General features: G+C 41.7%; 1 protein-coding gene across 1 annotated transcript; it reads right to left on the bottom strand.

The window, feature by feature from the left end:
• Positions 1-1,274: 1,274 nt before the first annotated feature.
• tent2 (terminal nucleotidyltransferase 2) lies at positions 1,275-9,652 on the bottom strand. Its single transcript, XM_085368177.1, has 15 exons — positions 9,600-9,652; positions 9,092-9,249; positions 6,691-6,792; positions 6,333-6,588; positions 6,112-6,226; positions 5,946-6,034; positions 5,779-5,836; positions 5,437-5,503; positions 5,270-5,346; positions 4,990-5,118; positions 4,856-4,899; positions 4,233-4,369; positions 3,155-3,246; positions 2,970-3,049; positions 1,275-2,874 (listed from the first exon to the last, which is right to left on the bottom strand). The coding sequence occupies exons 2-15, from the start codon at positions 9,211-9,213 to the stop codon at positions 2,788-2,790; spliced, it is 1,455 nt and encodes a 484-aa protein (XP_085224303.1). The 5' UTR covers positions 9,214-9,249; positions 9,600-9,652; the 3' UTR covers positions 1,275-2,787.
• Positions 9,653-17,415: the final 7,763 nt, after the last annotated feature.

The following is a 17,415-nucleotide window of genomic DNA, read 5'->3' as shown; positions in this document are numbered from 1 at the left end:
AACTGCATTACCTTGAGGAAACCAAAGATCACCGACTTGTCACATCCATGGATATGATTGTTCCAAGTTAAGCACAGCGCATGTGGATTGATGCAGAATAAATAAAATATTGTATAACTGGTTAATGATGTGTCTTTGAATGGTTGCATCACTGTGCTTGGGAAATTCTCTTAATACAGCTGAGCAAAAGTCTTTTAAGCCTTATATTTTGCTAAGAAAATGGGAAATAAATGCAGAGATTTTCTGTCCAAGTGTGCTTTAATTCATTTGTTGTGTTTGTGATCATTTTCATGCTGAAAAATTAAGCTGTTGCCAATCAGATGGTTTCCAGATGGTATTGCATGGCTGCTTGTCTGTGTTCAAAAGATCCCCCAACACCGACTGAAATGACCCTCCACTGTGTTTTACAAACGCTGTAGACCCTCAATGTTGTACCTCTCTCCTGAACTCCTCTGTGCATATTGATAACAATTTGGAACTTGAATGCAAAATTTCTAATTTCTGACCTGTTGCCACTGATTTGCAGTCAAATTCATGTTCATGTTCACTTGGCATAGCTCAGCCTTTTGTCCCCGTTTCCCTTGCTTATGGTTTCTTGACATTCACCAGAGCATTTCTGCTAAGGCTTTAGCGATCAGTAGATGTATAAACTGAAGGGCCAGATGCATTTCTCACATGGCATTGAAGTACTGTTAGTCTGTTGTAGATACATTCTACTTTGATCCTGTCCATTTTCATCAAAAGGCCACAATGAACACCATTCTGAAATGTGCCAGTATTGATTCAGTCTTTTCTAAATTGTCTGTTTTAAGTAGACACAACACTGGTTCATCCCCTAAGGTAGGTGTGATTTTTAATGACTCACATATCAGTGTTAAGTCAATAAACAACATTAAAAAAAGAACCGAAGGGAAAATGGATGAATAAGCAGTAAATGTCCAAAAGAAAAAAAAAAAAACCTTGAAAGACCTCCAGAAAACCTGGAAAACTATTGCTCAAGAACATCTGAACCCTCGGAAAGAAAACATAAAGAAATAAAAGGTGGCTCCAAAACATTTGCAAGGTATTTATAGAAAAAAAAAGTCCATAAACCTTAATTTGCTGGTTACATTTTCAAATGGTCTGACATGTGATTACGAACAACACCCCCCAAAACGAAGCCTGTGTACAATTTAATCTGATTTTGGCGCTATTTGCATAGCCAAGATTTTAGTGGACTTCACATGAAGCTCCAAAATATACATTGAAAACAATCATACATCTTTAGAGATTTAATTTTTTTTTAAATAAACATTTAAAAGTCAGGAATTCACAAAATGTACAAAAACAGGAAAGAAAAGACAAATTTACACAAAGTGTAAATTCTTTAAATAACCTATGTATAAGTAATCCAAACATGAGTGGATAACAGGTGTTTTGCCCAAATTCATCAAGTACATTTCTAAAATGACACTGCACAGCCTTTACACCAGACAATGAGTTCTTGATGCAGGACATATGGACCAGGGGAAAATCTAGAGTCTGGCCTCTTTGCAGCCCTCGAGTGACTTAAAAGTACCCTTATCGTGCTTTGGGGGTTTCCTTAAGTCTGTTGAAAGGTTTGTGTGCATATAAAAGGCTTACAAAGTTATAACAGCCAAAAAGCAGCTGTTTAACTGCCTGAAACACCTCATTTGCAATCCACGCTTTTCTACAGTTACTTATCTACATCACTAGGTAACAAACTGGCAACCTCCCCACCTAAGCTAGTCTGATATGCCCTCTGACAAACAGTGGGGACCTGATTAAGTCCAGGCGCAGGCAGCTGCTTGCAGTACGTACAGCTTCTGGTAGCCAGCTATAAAATGTTTCAGCTACGAGAAATCGAACACCAAATATTCTGCAGACGACTGCAAGAGTGAATACGAGAATTTTTATGCGCTCCAGACAACAAAAGGTGTGTTTCAGACAGAGGCAGCAAAGCAGTGGGAGATTTCTTTTGCACTTTGAAGCGTGTAAAGAATTTTAGCAGAACCAAATGACATTTAGGAGCCTTTAAATGAGTATAATAAGGGCACTTCAAATTACAACACTGACTTAAGCTTTAGGCGGTGAGCATGGGAAACTAGAGGGCAATTAATGCGGTTTTAAGCAGAAAGTGTCTGACGTGTTTAAATCCACCACATTCTCACTGGTGACCTATAAAAAAAAAAAAATAAACTTTGATGTTACAAGTTGGTCCAGACAGAACCATGACAGACTGTACATGTAAATACGTGGCAGAGATGAATCGTTTTTAAATACAACGCTGTGCAGTATGGCTCTAATAATGTGGAAATTTAACCGAGATCAGTGGCTGGGACTCGCCCTTCAAAATAAAATGCTGCTGCTTCCATTGAAGTTAACTTTATGTAAGAGTCATCTCCCAGTTCATTGATAAACATATTCCCTGCAGGGAAAACGGGCCATATAGCAGCAATATCCATCTCTTATAACAGGTTCAGCATTTTTCTGTCATCAGTTTAGGTAACAGGATTTTAATTTCAGAGGCCTCTAGCATCTCTATAAAATAAAATTTTCCCTCAAATACTGTATTATCCTCCGTTACACAAATTTGACAGCAATGCATTTGAAGTCGGTGGTCCATTTTGAATATTACAGCCACAGAAAACACAGATACGGAAGCGGCCATGAAGGTGCCAGGGCAGCAGGGTTTCTCTCTCAGAGCATCAACATGTTGTTGCACTGTTTCAGGAGACGGTCTTGAGGTAGAGGACACCAGTTAGCTCATCTAATTAGAGGAATCTCTCATCCCCTGGATGACTCCTTAATGATGATGGCTCTGAAAGGGAGGATCGAGTTCAGCTCCTTCCTCTCGTGTAGTAACTGACACGACTGAGGAGACAGAAGCCGATTATGAATAACTCATATCTGGCCCGTAGTGGCTTGGAGAATGAAGAGCGAACACGGTTATCAAAACTTCAACGTACCTCAGCAAACTTCGCTTTAATGGCATCGAACTTGAGCTTCTCGTGGACGGCCCTGGCGACGTTATTTCTTTCAAAAGGCTCTGAAACAAAAGGAGTCACTGTTGGATTACTGTGGACATTTCTCACAGCGATGCTGATGTTAAATGGTGGTGGCTGTGGCCTGTTACTTCCAATAAACTGCATACCTTCCACACATATGAATTTGTTATTCCACTCTTTAGAATTGTTCTTAGGGAACGCTCTGGCTTCTCGAACAGAAATCACCTGTTTATCCCAACTGCAAGACAAAGACAGCAACAGGAAAGGGATTACACTCAGTGCTCGTTAGACTGAAGGTTAACGCAATCTTCAAGCGCCTCAAGGACTACAGCAGTGCCTTTGCATACTACTTTATTCCAAACAGAGTGCAGACAGATTAAGTTTCTCCCAAGAATGAGATAGCTTTAGTTTAAGTCATGAAAACAAAGAAAAAACAAACCTAGCCCTTATTTTTATCAGAATTACAAGAGGGTCACATAACCATGTAGCAGGGAACACCAGATAGGCACAATAAAATACAGGAACAAAATATTTGACACTGTTTTTGAAAAAAATAAGCCGAAGAAATTTTTTTTTATATATATATATATATAGCCACTGCATGTTAACCTTGCTAGCATTGGGATGGACCCCTTTTCCTTTTTTTGCCTTCAGGATTCCAAAAATTCTTCAATGTCATAGATTCAACAAGGTACTGAAAATATTCTTCAGAGATTGTGGTTCATATTGACACGACAGGATCACACAGTTGCTGCAGATTTGTCAGCTGCACATCCGAAAAGTGAATCTCCTGTTCCACCACATCCCAAAGGTGCTCTATTAGATTAAGATCTGAAAACTGTGGAGACTATTTGAGAACAGAGAACTCACTACCATGTTCAAGAAACTGTTTAAAATGATTTAAGTTTAGTGGCATGGTGTGTTATCCTGCTGGAAGTAGCTACCACACGTGTACACTGTGGTAAAGGGATGAAGCACTCAGCACCAATACTCAGGGATCGTGGTATGTCATGGTAGTGCTGTGTAAGGCCAAAGGTCTCACCTGCTCCTGCCCCTCAGCAAGAAACATGAAACCAGGGAGGAGGAAGCGGGACAGAAGACAGTGAGGAGAAACGGAGGACTGAGAGGGAGGAGGAGTTGGCGAGGAGAGTTGGAGATGAAGAAAGGGAGTAAGAAAACCAACACGGTAAAGAGCCACTCAACATGATACTCATTGGAAGATACCTGAAATCTGTGGCATAGTACTTGAGAAATCCTAAAAGCAGCTCCCCCAGAGAGGACTGGTTTCTCGAGATGTAGGGAGGGATGTGTTTGGGTCCCTCTGGAACCATGTCCAGGTTCATTAAAGGATTAAATGACTCCTGTTAAAATCAAGACACGGGACAAAAAAACATAATAAGGAAAGCAGTGAAGGAGACTTTATGACACACGCTCAGAAACCTTGCTTTTATATAGGAACATAACAAGAATGCAACCAGTTGAGTTGAATCCACTAATGCAAAGAAACTCATCACGGACGAGTTGCACTTGCTGGCACAAGCTGACTCAGACCACCAGCAACGTGTCGGCATGTCTGTCTGCATTTATAAATTAGATGGCGCTTATTTGCAAACCTTCACCTGCCTGTCTTAAAGTGACTGCAGCCAGTTTGATCACAGTTTTTGTCTTATTTTTCTCTAGTGTGACTGAGCCATTAGAGATTCTTTAAACAGTTTGTCAAGTAGCTAATTATCTTAATAAGTGGTAGGTTACAAAAGAAAAAGAATATTGTTTATAAATGGCTTTAAATGAAAACAACATTGTCAAAAAGAGATTTCAATGACTGAAAATGCAAAGAAGATACTTACTGGGTAGTCCCTCTGTAGAGATGGGAGGACAGGTTCACTAAGAGCTACAGAAAACGCATCATATACAAATCAAGTCAGTCTAAGCCAAAAGAACAAGTGGGAGGAATCTTTTCTGCACGTGTGACTGTACTGACTCTGGAGGTAGTGCAGGACCATCAGCGCCAGCGTGTAGCTGCTTAATGTTCCTTTGCTGGCATCATTGATATTATTGTACCGTGCCCATTTCTTGACGACGAGGATCATGGGTCTTACCCTGAGATCAGCTGTAAGAGAGACCAAACAAACACAGCATGTCAGAACAAGTAACCTATGCGTTGCTTATAGCTGGATTAAAAACAAATGATCACAGGCAGAGCTGAAGTTTGAAAAGCTGCTGCCATGAACAAAATTGGTCTTATTGACCGTCTCACCCACCATAGGCGTAACTCCTCAGAAGGAATGTATTCCTGATGCCCACTGTGTTGTTGACATTCAGATCAAACTCCAGATCACTACGGAGTGAAGACCGGAGAGAATCATAAACATCATAAATCTGCTTTCTGATTTGATGATGACTGTTCCAGTAACTGCTTTGCTCTCACCTGCCTTTCTCCCTGAACCTGAGGATTGGCACTTTGGCTCTGATCAGCTGATTCCTCTCTACATATGCTGAAAATCAAAGCAAACATCATGAGATCCATTGTCATTTGTTTCATTTTCTATAAACAGAAACCCATTTTCCACTAAGTGAACAGCTCCCCCTAGTGACAAAAGCATAATTCTAAGGGAAAATCTTCATATCAGAGCTCACAAAGGACACCAATAATTGTATTTTTGGTTAAGAAAACTTACTAGATAAATGCAAAAAACAGACATGTGTACGGCCGTTTAAAAGTTAACAATGAATTTTGTTTTTATAGATGATTTGGTATTTGATTACTTACAGAGGGTTTTGAACAACTTTAGGAGACGACCAAGAACACGAAGAGCATCAGTCTTTTTCTGGAACAAAAAGAAGGAACATTGCAAGTGTTAAAGAGGAAGTCAGGAAGTCAGTATCTATGATTGCACATTTCCATGACATTTACGGTACAGAAACAAAGGTAGTTACATTTCCCTTGATAACCAGGCATATATCAGCATCGCTGCACCGGGAGCCCAATTCGTTCATAGATGATCCAGTCAAGTAAAGCCGCGCAGCTGTGAGAAAGGCACATGGTGAATAAAAATCAAAGCAGCAAGACAGAGCAGAATGTGGATGTACAGGTCATACATACATGGAAAGATTTGCTGTATGTCTTGTTGCAGACGAGCGCGGCACACCTCCTTCCGCTCCAAATCTGAAGGCTGCTGCTGGCACGCCTCAAACAGCTCCACCATCTGACAACTCAGCTGAGGGCACATAAACATGTGACGCTGACTAAACCAAACAGATCTACACGTAAACATGCTCAGACTTCACGTTTATTAGATAAAGACTAAGTCCTTCTGAATTTACCTTTTCCGTAGTGCTGGCATGCAGACTGCTGGAGCTTTTCACCACAGCGGGTACCTGAGGGCGGATGTCTAAGTTAGGACCGGGATAAGAGTGATCAAAACCAGTGAGGGATAATCTTGAGGGCTGTGCCACCGCTCGGTCGGTACGATGATGTGGAGGCCGGCTATGAACTAAAGGTGGGCTGCTTAAGTGGTGTCTGGAGGTGTCAACACGTTGGCGCTTCACGTGATGAGCGCTGAACTGATCATTCTGCCTCCTGGAAGACGCACGAAGACAAAGAAAGGTGATAAGACATGTAAAAGGCAATGTACTTGGACAAATGTGGTTTATTCTTGGATCGATAAATAGTAATACATACTTGCGCCCATTGATCATAGCTGGCATGTGACGAGGCTGAACAGTAGAGGTGGATGGTGAGGGGTTCCATTCATAAGAAGGCAATCTCTCACGTCTAGGAAAGCTTACAAAAACACATATGCACATTTTACTGCACAGAACACAAACATCTAAAACAAGCAACCACTAATAAATGATGAAAAAAGATAACTTTTCAGTTTCTTTGTTTTGTTTTCTTTCACTCGGGTGCCACGAAGCATGAATCCATACAGAGCGAGACGCCTGGCCTTTGCCCTTAACAAATGTGATAAAAGTTAGAATGCAATATTTATTATTGGATTTTGTATTTAAAATGACTGCGAGACAGAGGGTTGTGGGTTCAAACCCATGGAGCTGCTCTGTGTGGAGTTTCCATGTTCCCTCTGAATACTCCAACTTTTATCCACAGTCCAAAGACAGACATGCAAGTGTGAATGGTTGTCTGCTTCTCTGTGTTACCCAATGACAAGTGGAAAAGACTCCAGCCCCACCACTGCCCTGAAGTGGATAAGCGGTTAGAAAAGTGGATGGATATATTTATAATATGGTTGGTGCTTGTCAGGAGCAAGACTTTAGAAGTTCAGAGGAATGAAGGTATGCTGACATCTCAATCTCAAGAGATTCTATACTTAGCAACACTTGACATACAAACTCACCATAAGTTAACCTTGCTAGCATTGGGATGGACCCCTTTTCCTTTTTTTGCCTTCAGGATTCCAAAAATTCTTCAATGTCATAGATTCAACAAGGTACTGAAAATATTCTTCAGAGATTGTGGTTCATATTGACATGACAGGATCACACCGTTGCTGCAGATTTGTCAGCTGCACATCCGAAAAGTGAATCTCCTGTTCCACCACATCCCAAAGGTGCTCTATTGGATTAAGATCTGAAAACTGTGGAGACTATTTGAGAACAGAGAACTCACTACCATGTTCAAGAAACTGTTTAAAATGATTTAAGTTTAGTGGCATGGTGTGTTATCCTGCTGGAAGTAGCTACCACACATGTACACTGTGGTAAAGGGATGAAGCACTCAGCACCAATACTCAGGTAGGCTGTGGTGTTTAAATGATGCTCAGTTCATACTAAGAGGCTCAAAATATGCCAAGAAAATATCCCCACACTATTACACCAGCCTTAGCATGAACCATTGATACAAGGCAGGATGGGTCCATGCTTTCATGCCATTTATACCAAATTCTGACCCTCCCCGCTCCCATTTGAACGTCACAGCAGTCTTCTGTTGTCCAATTTTGGTGAACCCATGGAAATTGCAGCTACAGTTCCTTGTTTTAAACTGAATGAAGTTGCACCCAGTGTTGTCTTCTGCTGTTGCAGCCCAGCTGCTGTTCGGTGTGATGTGTTGTACATTCAGAGATTCTCTTCTACAAACCTTGTTATTTGAGTTGCTGTTGGCTTCTTATCAGCTCAAAGTAGTCTGGCCATTCTCCTCTGTCATATGACATAAACACAGGAAATTTTACCCAGAGAATTACCGCTCACTGGCCATTTTCTCCTTTTCGGGCCGTTCTCTGTAAATCCTAGAGACGGTTGTGTGGGAAAATCCCAGCAGATCAGGAGGTTGTGAAATACTCAGACCAGCCTGTCTGGCACCAACATGCCAGGCCTTGTTCAAAGCCACTTAAATAGCCTTTCTTCCTTATTCTGACATTCACTTTGAACTTCAGCAGGTCATCTCAAGGATGTCTAAATATTTTAAATGCACTGAGCTGCTGCCATATGATTGACTGATTAGATATTTATTTACTTTAACAAGCCTCAAACAGGTGTACCCAATAAAGTGGCTGGTGAGTGTACACTGAATATATGCATCCTCTCTTGTTGCTTGGCCAAATTTGATGAAAAATTCCTGTTGTGAATACTTTTTACATTTTAATTTAGTGTTATCAGTACACAACAACATTTCAGTTTCCCCACATCAAGACTTTTAAATGAAGTTCACTATAATAAAATTGACAAACACTGCCTGTTGTAATTTCCAGCAGACCAGTTGGCCAATTAAAAAATGATGTGTAATGTCTGAGCACCAGAATCCATATTTACATAATCAGTTTTCTATCAAGTAAAAAGAAAAATCATACCAGTCTCATATATAGGAAACTACTATCTTCTTTCACTTTTTTTATTTTTAAATGACTACAGCGCTTATTCAACGATAAAAAAGGTGCCAAATAAAATCGATCACTTATCAATAATATCAACATTAATCAACCAGCCCTTGCAGCTCTAAACAAAACGCACCGACACAACAGGAAATCTCAACCACAGCTAACAAAGTTTACTGCAGTTCACCTTGAAACAACTGCTGTCCAGTACACCCCCGACACTGATACTCGACTTTTTCCATTCACGGGACTCACCTGTTGACACCTGGCAGACTTTGGTGGTTGTAATCGTAGCTCTGGGGCGCCGGTGGCGGTGGATGCAGACCGTTACTGTAGGCTGATCGTCCCCTCGGTGGGGTAGTTCTGCGGGGGAACATGCTGTGGTTCTTTAAAGAGCTCCAGCATCAACTTCGCTGATGGTACGAAAGAAGAAGAAAAAAGATATTGAAGCCCATATCATGAGTACCGGAAGAGAAACCGTCAACTGAGAAACTGGCGTCATCTGTTATCCAATAATAATATTAACAGTAATGAAAAGTTACTCGGGAAATCGAAACTTTAACGCGCAGTGTAGCAAGCTAACATTCGCTAGCTGGTGACTAGCAGCGCCTAGCTAGCTAATTTAAACATCGTTGAAGACAACAGTAAAAATTAAAGGCGTTTCTGTGATGCTTGTAATGAAGGGGGCACCTGGAGAAATGTGTCAGTAAATTCTAACAATATTCACCCAAAACCTGAAGCCAAAAAACACGAACACACCTACCAAATTGCATGTCACATGTAAACAAAACTGAAGATGCTAATTTCCTGCGTACATACTTCCGCATTGATGCCATGACGTCATGAAAAGGGAGTTAAAGGGACCGTATCCGCGAGTTCTTTAAAGGAAACACCCACCCAGCTCGTCTTTGCATGTTGCCTGCCTTTTGTTCTGTTTTCTGTCGAGATGATCCCACACTGTTATGTATGATCTATGATATATGGTGAGATCCCGGCTCTAGGGAGGCCAATCCATGACTCGTAGTGCTCCACAATGTGTTTTTCTGTTCAACTATGCTCTTACTGCACTGGCAGTGTGTTTGGAATCAGTGCAATTCTGAAAAATGAAGCTGATGCATATCAGATGCTTTTCAGATGGTATTGCACAGTTGGCCAATGCTTTTCTGTGTTTATAATTCTATCGTCAATAAGATCCAGAAGACCACTGCCTGAAATGCAGCCCCACACCTGTGCTGGGTCTTTGCTGGATTTGTCCTGATTTTAGTATCTATATTCAGATACTGTTCATCTGCTGTAGATCGGTTTTTTTTTTTTCGCCTACCAGTTCTTCTTTTGCGCTCACCTTGTCCCATTTTAACAACATTTTTAAGGCCACACTGCACACAGTTTTGAGATATGCCAAGTCTTTCCTTGGGAATCATCTTAATGCAAAAATACTTTCTCATGTCTGTCAAAGTCTGTGCATTTTTCACAGATTAAATTAAAGAAATGGGATTGTTTTTTTTCAGTTTTTGCGACAGGCTGCTAAACATACAATTTGAAATTGCTTCTTTGCTAAGTTCTCTGTTATGAGTAGAGACCACGTAGGCTCATCCCTTAAATTAGGTGCCTGTTCATTGCATCGTGATTCACTGATTCATCATAAGTCAGTGTTAAGTGGCCCAATAAAAAGGTAAAGTGAGGAAAGTATAAAGAAATGAGGGGTGGCTTAAGACTTTTGCACAATGCTGTGTATTCAAATGAGGTTAATTTGAATGTGGGCAGGGGATCAGATAAAGCCTAGTAAAATCACAATGGCTCCTTTCATATTATCTATTATCTATTGTCTGTTGAGAAGCTTTAGGATTTGGTCCCAAAAGATATCCTCACTTCACTCTCCACACTCTCTACTATTAAGCTGTTAAAAATTCACAAATTTAAATCATTGTTAGCTGATATGAAAAAATGTATTTTCTCCTTCCACACTGTCCATTTTTCAGTGATTAGACATGACCTTACTGTGAGAAGGTAGGCTAATAAATCTACACCATAATAAAAGATAGGCTGCTTTCATTAACCAACTGCTTTTAAATAAATTATTTGCTGTTTTCTATTTTTCTATTTCTTCAAGATGTGCTTACACTTTATGGCTTCATATTATTTGTATCCCCAGAATTAGATGCTGTTCTAGGGTTTGGTTACTCAACAGATACATTAAAAAAAACAACAACAACAACTCACAAAACAGCACCTGTAGACTAATCATGACCCTTAAACTGGAGAAGAATATCATTTAAAAAAAAAACAAATATGCAGGAATTACAAACAATAAGCCCAAATGAAAGTTGTATGGGTGTATCATATCATATCATATCATATCATATCATATCATATCATATCATATCATATCATATCATATTTTGAGCTGCAACGAGCAGGGCCAACAAACAAAATAATGGGTTATTTATTTTTCTAAGGGTTATTTTTATTTTTCCTATTTTCAGAAATAAATGACCTGTTCTCTGCATCACCTGGGGCTGCTATTCACAGAGAGAAAAAAACAAACAGAATATAAAAGTAGGAATTTACCTATTACACTAGCGGAATAAGGTTTCCTTTACAGCCCTAGTGAGGAGGTTACTTCCCAGTAAACTTCTCATAAAGCATCAAACGGCATCGGTCTCTAGAGCTCCGAGTGACGTCACTGCGGAGGATGGTGTCGTGACGTCGGCAGTTCAATACTGACATGAACTGAGTAGGAGGGAAGCGGATGCATCAGCATCAGCCAGATGTGGAGCGGTTATGGCAGGGAGGGAGGTGTGGGGGGCTTGGATCAATAGTAAAGCTCGAATAAAGCTACAGCAGCACGTTTTAATTCATGGGAACCAATATTACAAATATTGATAAGGACTGATAATTTGTCAGTTTGGTGAATCAGAGAGAGAGACATGCTTTTGATTTTGTGTTGAAGAAGCGCGTGATTTGATTTGATTTGATTAGGACATACACAACTAATAAAGAGTGAGTGGAAATGCTGTGGAATAGTCTGGGCGGGAGAGTGGGGGTGTAGCCCGTGAGGCTGTGGTAATATCAGAGAGAGAGAGGTGGGGGGAGAGAGACGCGGGTGGACAGTGTGATGCTGCGCGTTATCTACTGGCTAAATGAGGGTTGTCTTTCCCAGTTTAGGCAGCAGGGCTTCTCCACCCTTTCCAGTAAGGATCAGTAATTTACACGACAACAGCAGGGCGCCTGTCGGATCTCCACTGGACCCTGCGCTGCTGGATCTCCCACAGTGCTTCTGCTGCTACTGCTGCTTCATCACCAAGCGCTTAACGCCGAAGGAGGACGAGGTCTGGTTTCTGTGCCATGTGCAGAACAACATGTATGTGTGAATTCACGCGGTGACAGCGGAAGGGGGAATGGAGCAGTTGTCATCAAATTCCTGCAGACGCACCGACGGTGATACTGTGGAGGCTGTCGTGTAGTGAAAAGACCTTCATACGCAGCGGCCAATCCTAGAGATTTCGGGAGGTTTTGACAGCCAAATAAAAGGGGGGAAAAGAGGCTCAGCGGTCAGGTTTCATGTCAGCCACAACAATGGGGTAAGTGTGGTTATTATCCCACAGACTGAGTAGTTTTCTTCCCTTGTTTTCTGTTTTTACATCAGCTGCAGATGCCTCTCGGGGTATGAACTTGCCTGCCGTGAAAACACAGCAGGAAAAAAATAACGACCGGAGACTATGCGTAAAAATGTACCCAAATTCTATATCACACGCCTTGCGTGGCGTTTAATAGAGCGTGTGGTGGATGCATGTTCAAAAGGCTGTATGACGTGTGATTACGAGGTGCTCTGTTCACGGCCTTGATGTGCTGCACACTAAACAAGGCATTCATGTAACGAGACAACTTATTCATTTCCTCCATGAAGCAGGCCTGCCGTTTTCTGTGTTTAAAAAGGAAGAATAAACACAAACATAATGCTTAAACACAAACCTCATTCAGAAGTTAAGTCTAACTTCAAACTTTTAGGATCAAAATACTCTGTTAATCTGCAGTCATTCCCAAAGTGGGATTATACCGATGGGTCTTATAGGGGCTTTGGCTGTGTTTACCAAAATAAAGCAAAGTTTAAGTTCTTTGTTATTCTTTAATTCTTTAAAGAATTAAAGAATAACAAAGACACACCGCAGTATGAAAATGAGCTGCTTTATCCAGGTCCCTATGTTTACCCCCCTACTTCATTATAGGTAGTTATGAAATTCTCAAAGAAATAATGTTAAAGGGCAGCATTTGTTCTTGTATACTCCCAGTCACAGACAGTGTGATGAATTGTACATGCTGTTCCTGCTCCAGAGAAGGGTTTGAACAGTCAGAGGCTGGGGGCTGTCATATATAGCTGTGCTGCACTGGGCTCTGTAATGACAAAAGGTGGCTTTCTGTCTCTATATGGCAGCACAGTGACCGCTGCCATGCACATCCTCAACAACAGGCTTCCATCAGTGAAACAGTCGCCTGGTGTGCACACAGCGCCGCTCATTTGCATGTCCCCTAACCCCGAGCTCAGCGGTCCATTTCCCCCACCAAGCCTGCCGTTCATTAACGGCTGTCTCCCGCAGTTCATTGTGATTAATTGCACAGCAGGGGGTAAACAATGTGGCACAGGCCACAGTGCGATTCTAAGGCATCAGCCAAAACTCCTGCATTAACTATTTACAATACTCTGGAGGCCTCACAGTCGCCCACTCTGCCCTCCCACAGTGTGGGCTGCACATCATTCAGCCATGTCCCACTCAGCTTCAGCTCTCCACCGGGCTCTGCCATACTGGTGACTAAGTTACTGTTATGCAACTGACTCAATGACTCAATTGATCTGCAGTTGGACTAATTGTAAACTCGGATTAAAAGCACCGCGCCGCTTGCAGAGTCTGAATAGGTTCAGATAGGGTGTAGTACACAGACAGATAAAGTTATATTTAACTTCCGGCCTCGAGTGGTTTTATTCCAAGCTTTCCCCCAGCGCCGATGGTGATGGCACAGAGGATAACATTAGAGATGTCTATCAACACCTTCTCTGGTATTCACTCACTTCCTTTTGCAAATACAATCGATGCACAGACAGACTTGTTTCTCTCTCTGTCTTTGCCTTTGCTCGTTTGCACATGTTTGTGTGTGTGAGAGAGACAGAGAGAGAGTATGTGTGTTTACAAGCGCAAACACACACACACTTTAGGTAACCCAACTATTCCCAGTAGACGGCGCAACAGTGACTTGTCCCATTATTAACCTCTCTCCACCTTAAGTAAGATCTACTCCATCTCAAGCTCTTTTCTGTTCAAATAATGGAAAACGCTGGAAATCAGGACATCTTCTATGGGGTGTAGGTGGCAAGGGAACGTGAGATCTCTTGAGATGGGGTTGTCTCATTATTATGCTTCTGTTTCAGCTTTTTGCCTAGCTAGGGGCAGCTGCACAGTTGAAGGGGACACACTGGAGTAGAAACTAAAGCACAGCCTTTTGTGCTATTAAATGTGTGAGCTGAGACTGGAAACCGTGCCCACATCTGTGCATCAAACCCCTGAAGCACAAGAGGCGGTGTAGGCAACACCTTTTTCCACTCCCGGAAATCCAGATGTGTGTATGTACCACAGAACATTTGGTACATTCATACGCATGGTGTGCACCATAGCTTGGCATATCTTAAAGGGTGCAGTGGTTCACCCCCTATTTTCCCCCCCAGTTTGTCACATTTTGTACAATTCAGTGTTTAAATTCCCAATCCACAAATGTAGCACTCATTGCCATGAAAAGATTTTTCTACTATTTAGAAGTAGTTACAGTGAAATCTGCACACAAGAATGGAGTGAGCATTACTGAGCCTCACAAAGACGCTTCTTCTGTTAGGAGATGTTTTTCAGATCTATTTTTATTCACTCCTATTGTGCTGGAGTGAAGGCAGACACAGCTCAAAACTTGTGAAAATAAAATCAGAACTATCAAAATAGTAGTATGAATAGGATTCACCCTTTAATTCACAACACCCTTGGGGTAGGTGACCTGCCCCCGTCAATTAATTTGTAGATAGGACTTCTATAAACGCCAAATCTGAAACGTGTTCCTTATCAAATGCTTAGAAAACTGCTCAGCATTAACCCCGTAAAGCCTGAACCATGAAATTATTGCCAGAAAATTCTAATTTTTGAACCTTCTGACAAATTCAAACAAACAAACAAACAAACAAAAAAAGAAATATCAGTTTGCATATTTGATTTTTGTTTTCTATAATTTCAGCTACATTTTGTAGAGAAAAAAAAATCACACCCATGATGTAGAGGTCTCAAAAACTCATGTGTCAAATGTGAGAGGCAGTAATTTAAAGGGATTTACTGTGGTTTTTCTTCTTTACTGTTATAATGGATGGTCATATTAAATATGGCCAAAATCTCAAATAATGAAGTCAGCACATGTGCAAATAATCCATGTGAACTAAGACGTCAGACTTTAGTCTGCTCAAAATGCAGATTCAGAAGTTTTTTTGCTGCTTTTGGCTCCCTCTGTTAAAGAGAAGGGGCAGCCACAATATGATCATTTCATGTTTCAGATAGAGAGTAACTCGAAGGCCCTGCACAAGATAAATGAGCATTATTTTGAGCTGTGACTCATGCAAAGCTCCTCTAGCATAGTACCAGAAGATTATGATGATTATGGAGCTGGGAATGACAACACCAGCTCCCTTTTAAAGTCTCATTTCATACCGTATTAAAAACTGAACAAGTATTATCTCTCCATCGTTATGGAGAGATAATACATACAATGAAGTCAGCAGAGTGTCTCAGGCACACAACCTACTCGTGAAGCCGCTTGACACTTTGGCGTGCTTGTGTTGTGTTCCCGAGCTGCTCAGATTTGAGCAGCTCACAGTCGGTTCGCATGCTCGTTTCTGCCACACTGTGTTGCAGTTAAAGCTTCCCACTCTTCTTGTCTTCTCCTACTGGAAGATGAGTGGATTTATCAGTTCTCGAGCTTCTCCTACATTTATCACCTCCTCCACATTTTCCTCATCCCTCCCTTCTTCTCTCACTTTATCACTCTTCCTCCCTCAGTCATTCTGCCGGCCCCGTCTTTCTCTCTGTCTTAACATTCATGTTCCATCACCTGCCCTTGTGTCACGCAGTGTACTCTGCATGCTAAACGCCCCCTCCTTCTCCTCCTCCTCTTCTTCTTCTTCCTCTGTGTTTTTCTTCCTCCTCCACACTTTCTTCCTTCCCACTCACTCACATCCCACTGAAGTGCCCCCCCCCCTATAGCATATATTTACTTAGTTCATCGGTGATGGGAAGTAGGTAGGGTCTCATACCTTTCCTTGCAGCTTTTGTAGGCTCTTTCAGTGCGTGTCCCCTGTTGATAAAACAGAGTTCATTGCTGGAGTGCAAGAGGATCAGCACGTACTGAACTGACCTTCATGCCATCCCATAACTGCTAACTATGCCAGGCTATTGGCTCAGGGCAGATCACTGTAGACAACAAAAAGGACTGCAATGGGGGAATGCATGATGAATCTGAAGCCATTATGGACTGGGCCATCTTTTAAAGGAAGGCAGAAGACTCGAGAAATGATTCTTATGCACATTTTGCAATCAAATTCCCTCATTTATTTTGCTTTCTTTTAAAAGTTCAATTGTAGGAGTGAGTTCTGTTTTTTCTTTCTTTCTTGACAACTAGTGGGTGTCATTTTGGAACAAAACTCTTTGGCAAAGGCATTTATGTAAAAATGAAAGCCCAAGAACGAGTCTGTGTTCGGCACGCACACGCACACAATCAAACGACAAGGAGAGGAAAATTTGCCACAGCTTCATCAAATTATGCAATGAAAAACGACGCGAGTTGCCAAAGCGGCTATTGCACGGATCATACCGACAGGCCGTGGTTGTGTGATGTGTGCTGGGAGAGCGTTGAAATGACTCACAGTACCGCCACTTACACTGCTGTTGATGATTATGATAATTCGCGCACAGCACTCCACAAGCAGCTTTGTGGAGCGGTATTAATCATCCCAGATTCACTCCCTGACTTCCTATACTCCACATTCCCCCCCCATCATTCTCCTTTCTGCCTTTTCTCTTCCTTTCCCCTGTCTTCGTGTTTTTCTGTCTTTCCCAGTCTTGGCTAATCACACACAGGAGGGGTGCTGCTGTTGAATTTTAATATTCATTTATACAGCAAGCCTTTGATGTCCCCCATCACCCCCACAGTGCAGTGTAAGCACTTCTCTATCTCGTTCTCTGCCAGCACTGCCAGCCCAGAATATCTCCCTCAGCACCCTGCACTTTGAGTTTGTGTGTGTACTGACTGTAGATATTACCCAAGAAGCCCCAACAATGGTGCAATATACGAGGGCACTGTAGGAGCAAAAGGGGAGAGGAGGGGGTAAGTGAATGAAGGGTGAAGGTTGCACAGGGGTGATGGGTTGTCTAAAAATATTTTTTTTTAAATGACTGTTATATAATTTTCAGCCCTAATAGGGGCTAATCTAAGCCCTGGCTTGAACGTCACACAGAGGTCAAATAGGAATTAAGACATCTCAGATAAAACCGTAATAGGGG

This window comes from Diplotaxodon limnothrissa, linkage group LG12 (genome assembly GCF_057381915.1).
Source record: "Diplotaxodon limnothrissa isolate DT_005_m linkage group LG12, D_limnothrissa_male_GT1.1, whole genome shotgun sequence".
In the NCBI taxonomy this organism is placed as follows: domain Eukaryota; kingdom Metazoa; phylum Chordata; class Actinopteri; order Cichliformes; family Cichlidae; genus Diplotaxodon; species Diplotaxodon limnothrissa.
The sequence above is the reverse complement of the archived record's forward strand: the minus strand, read 5'-3'. Positions and strand labels throughout refer to the sequence as shown.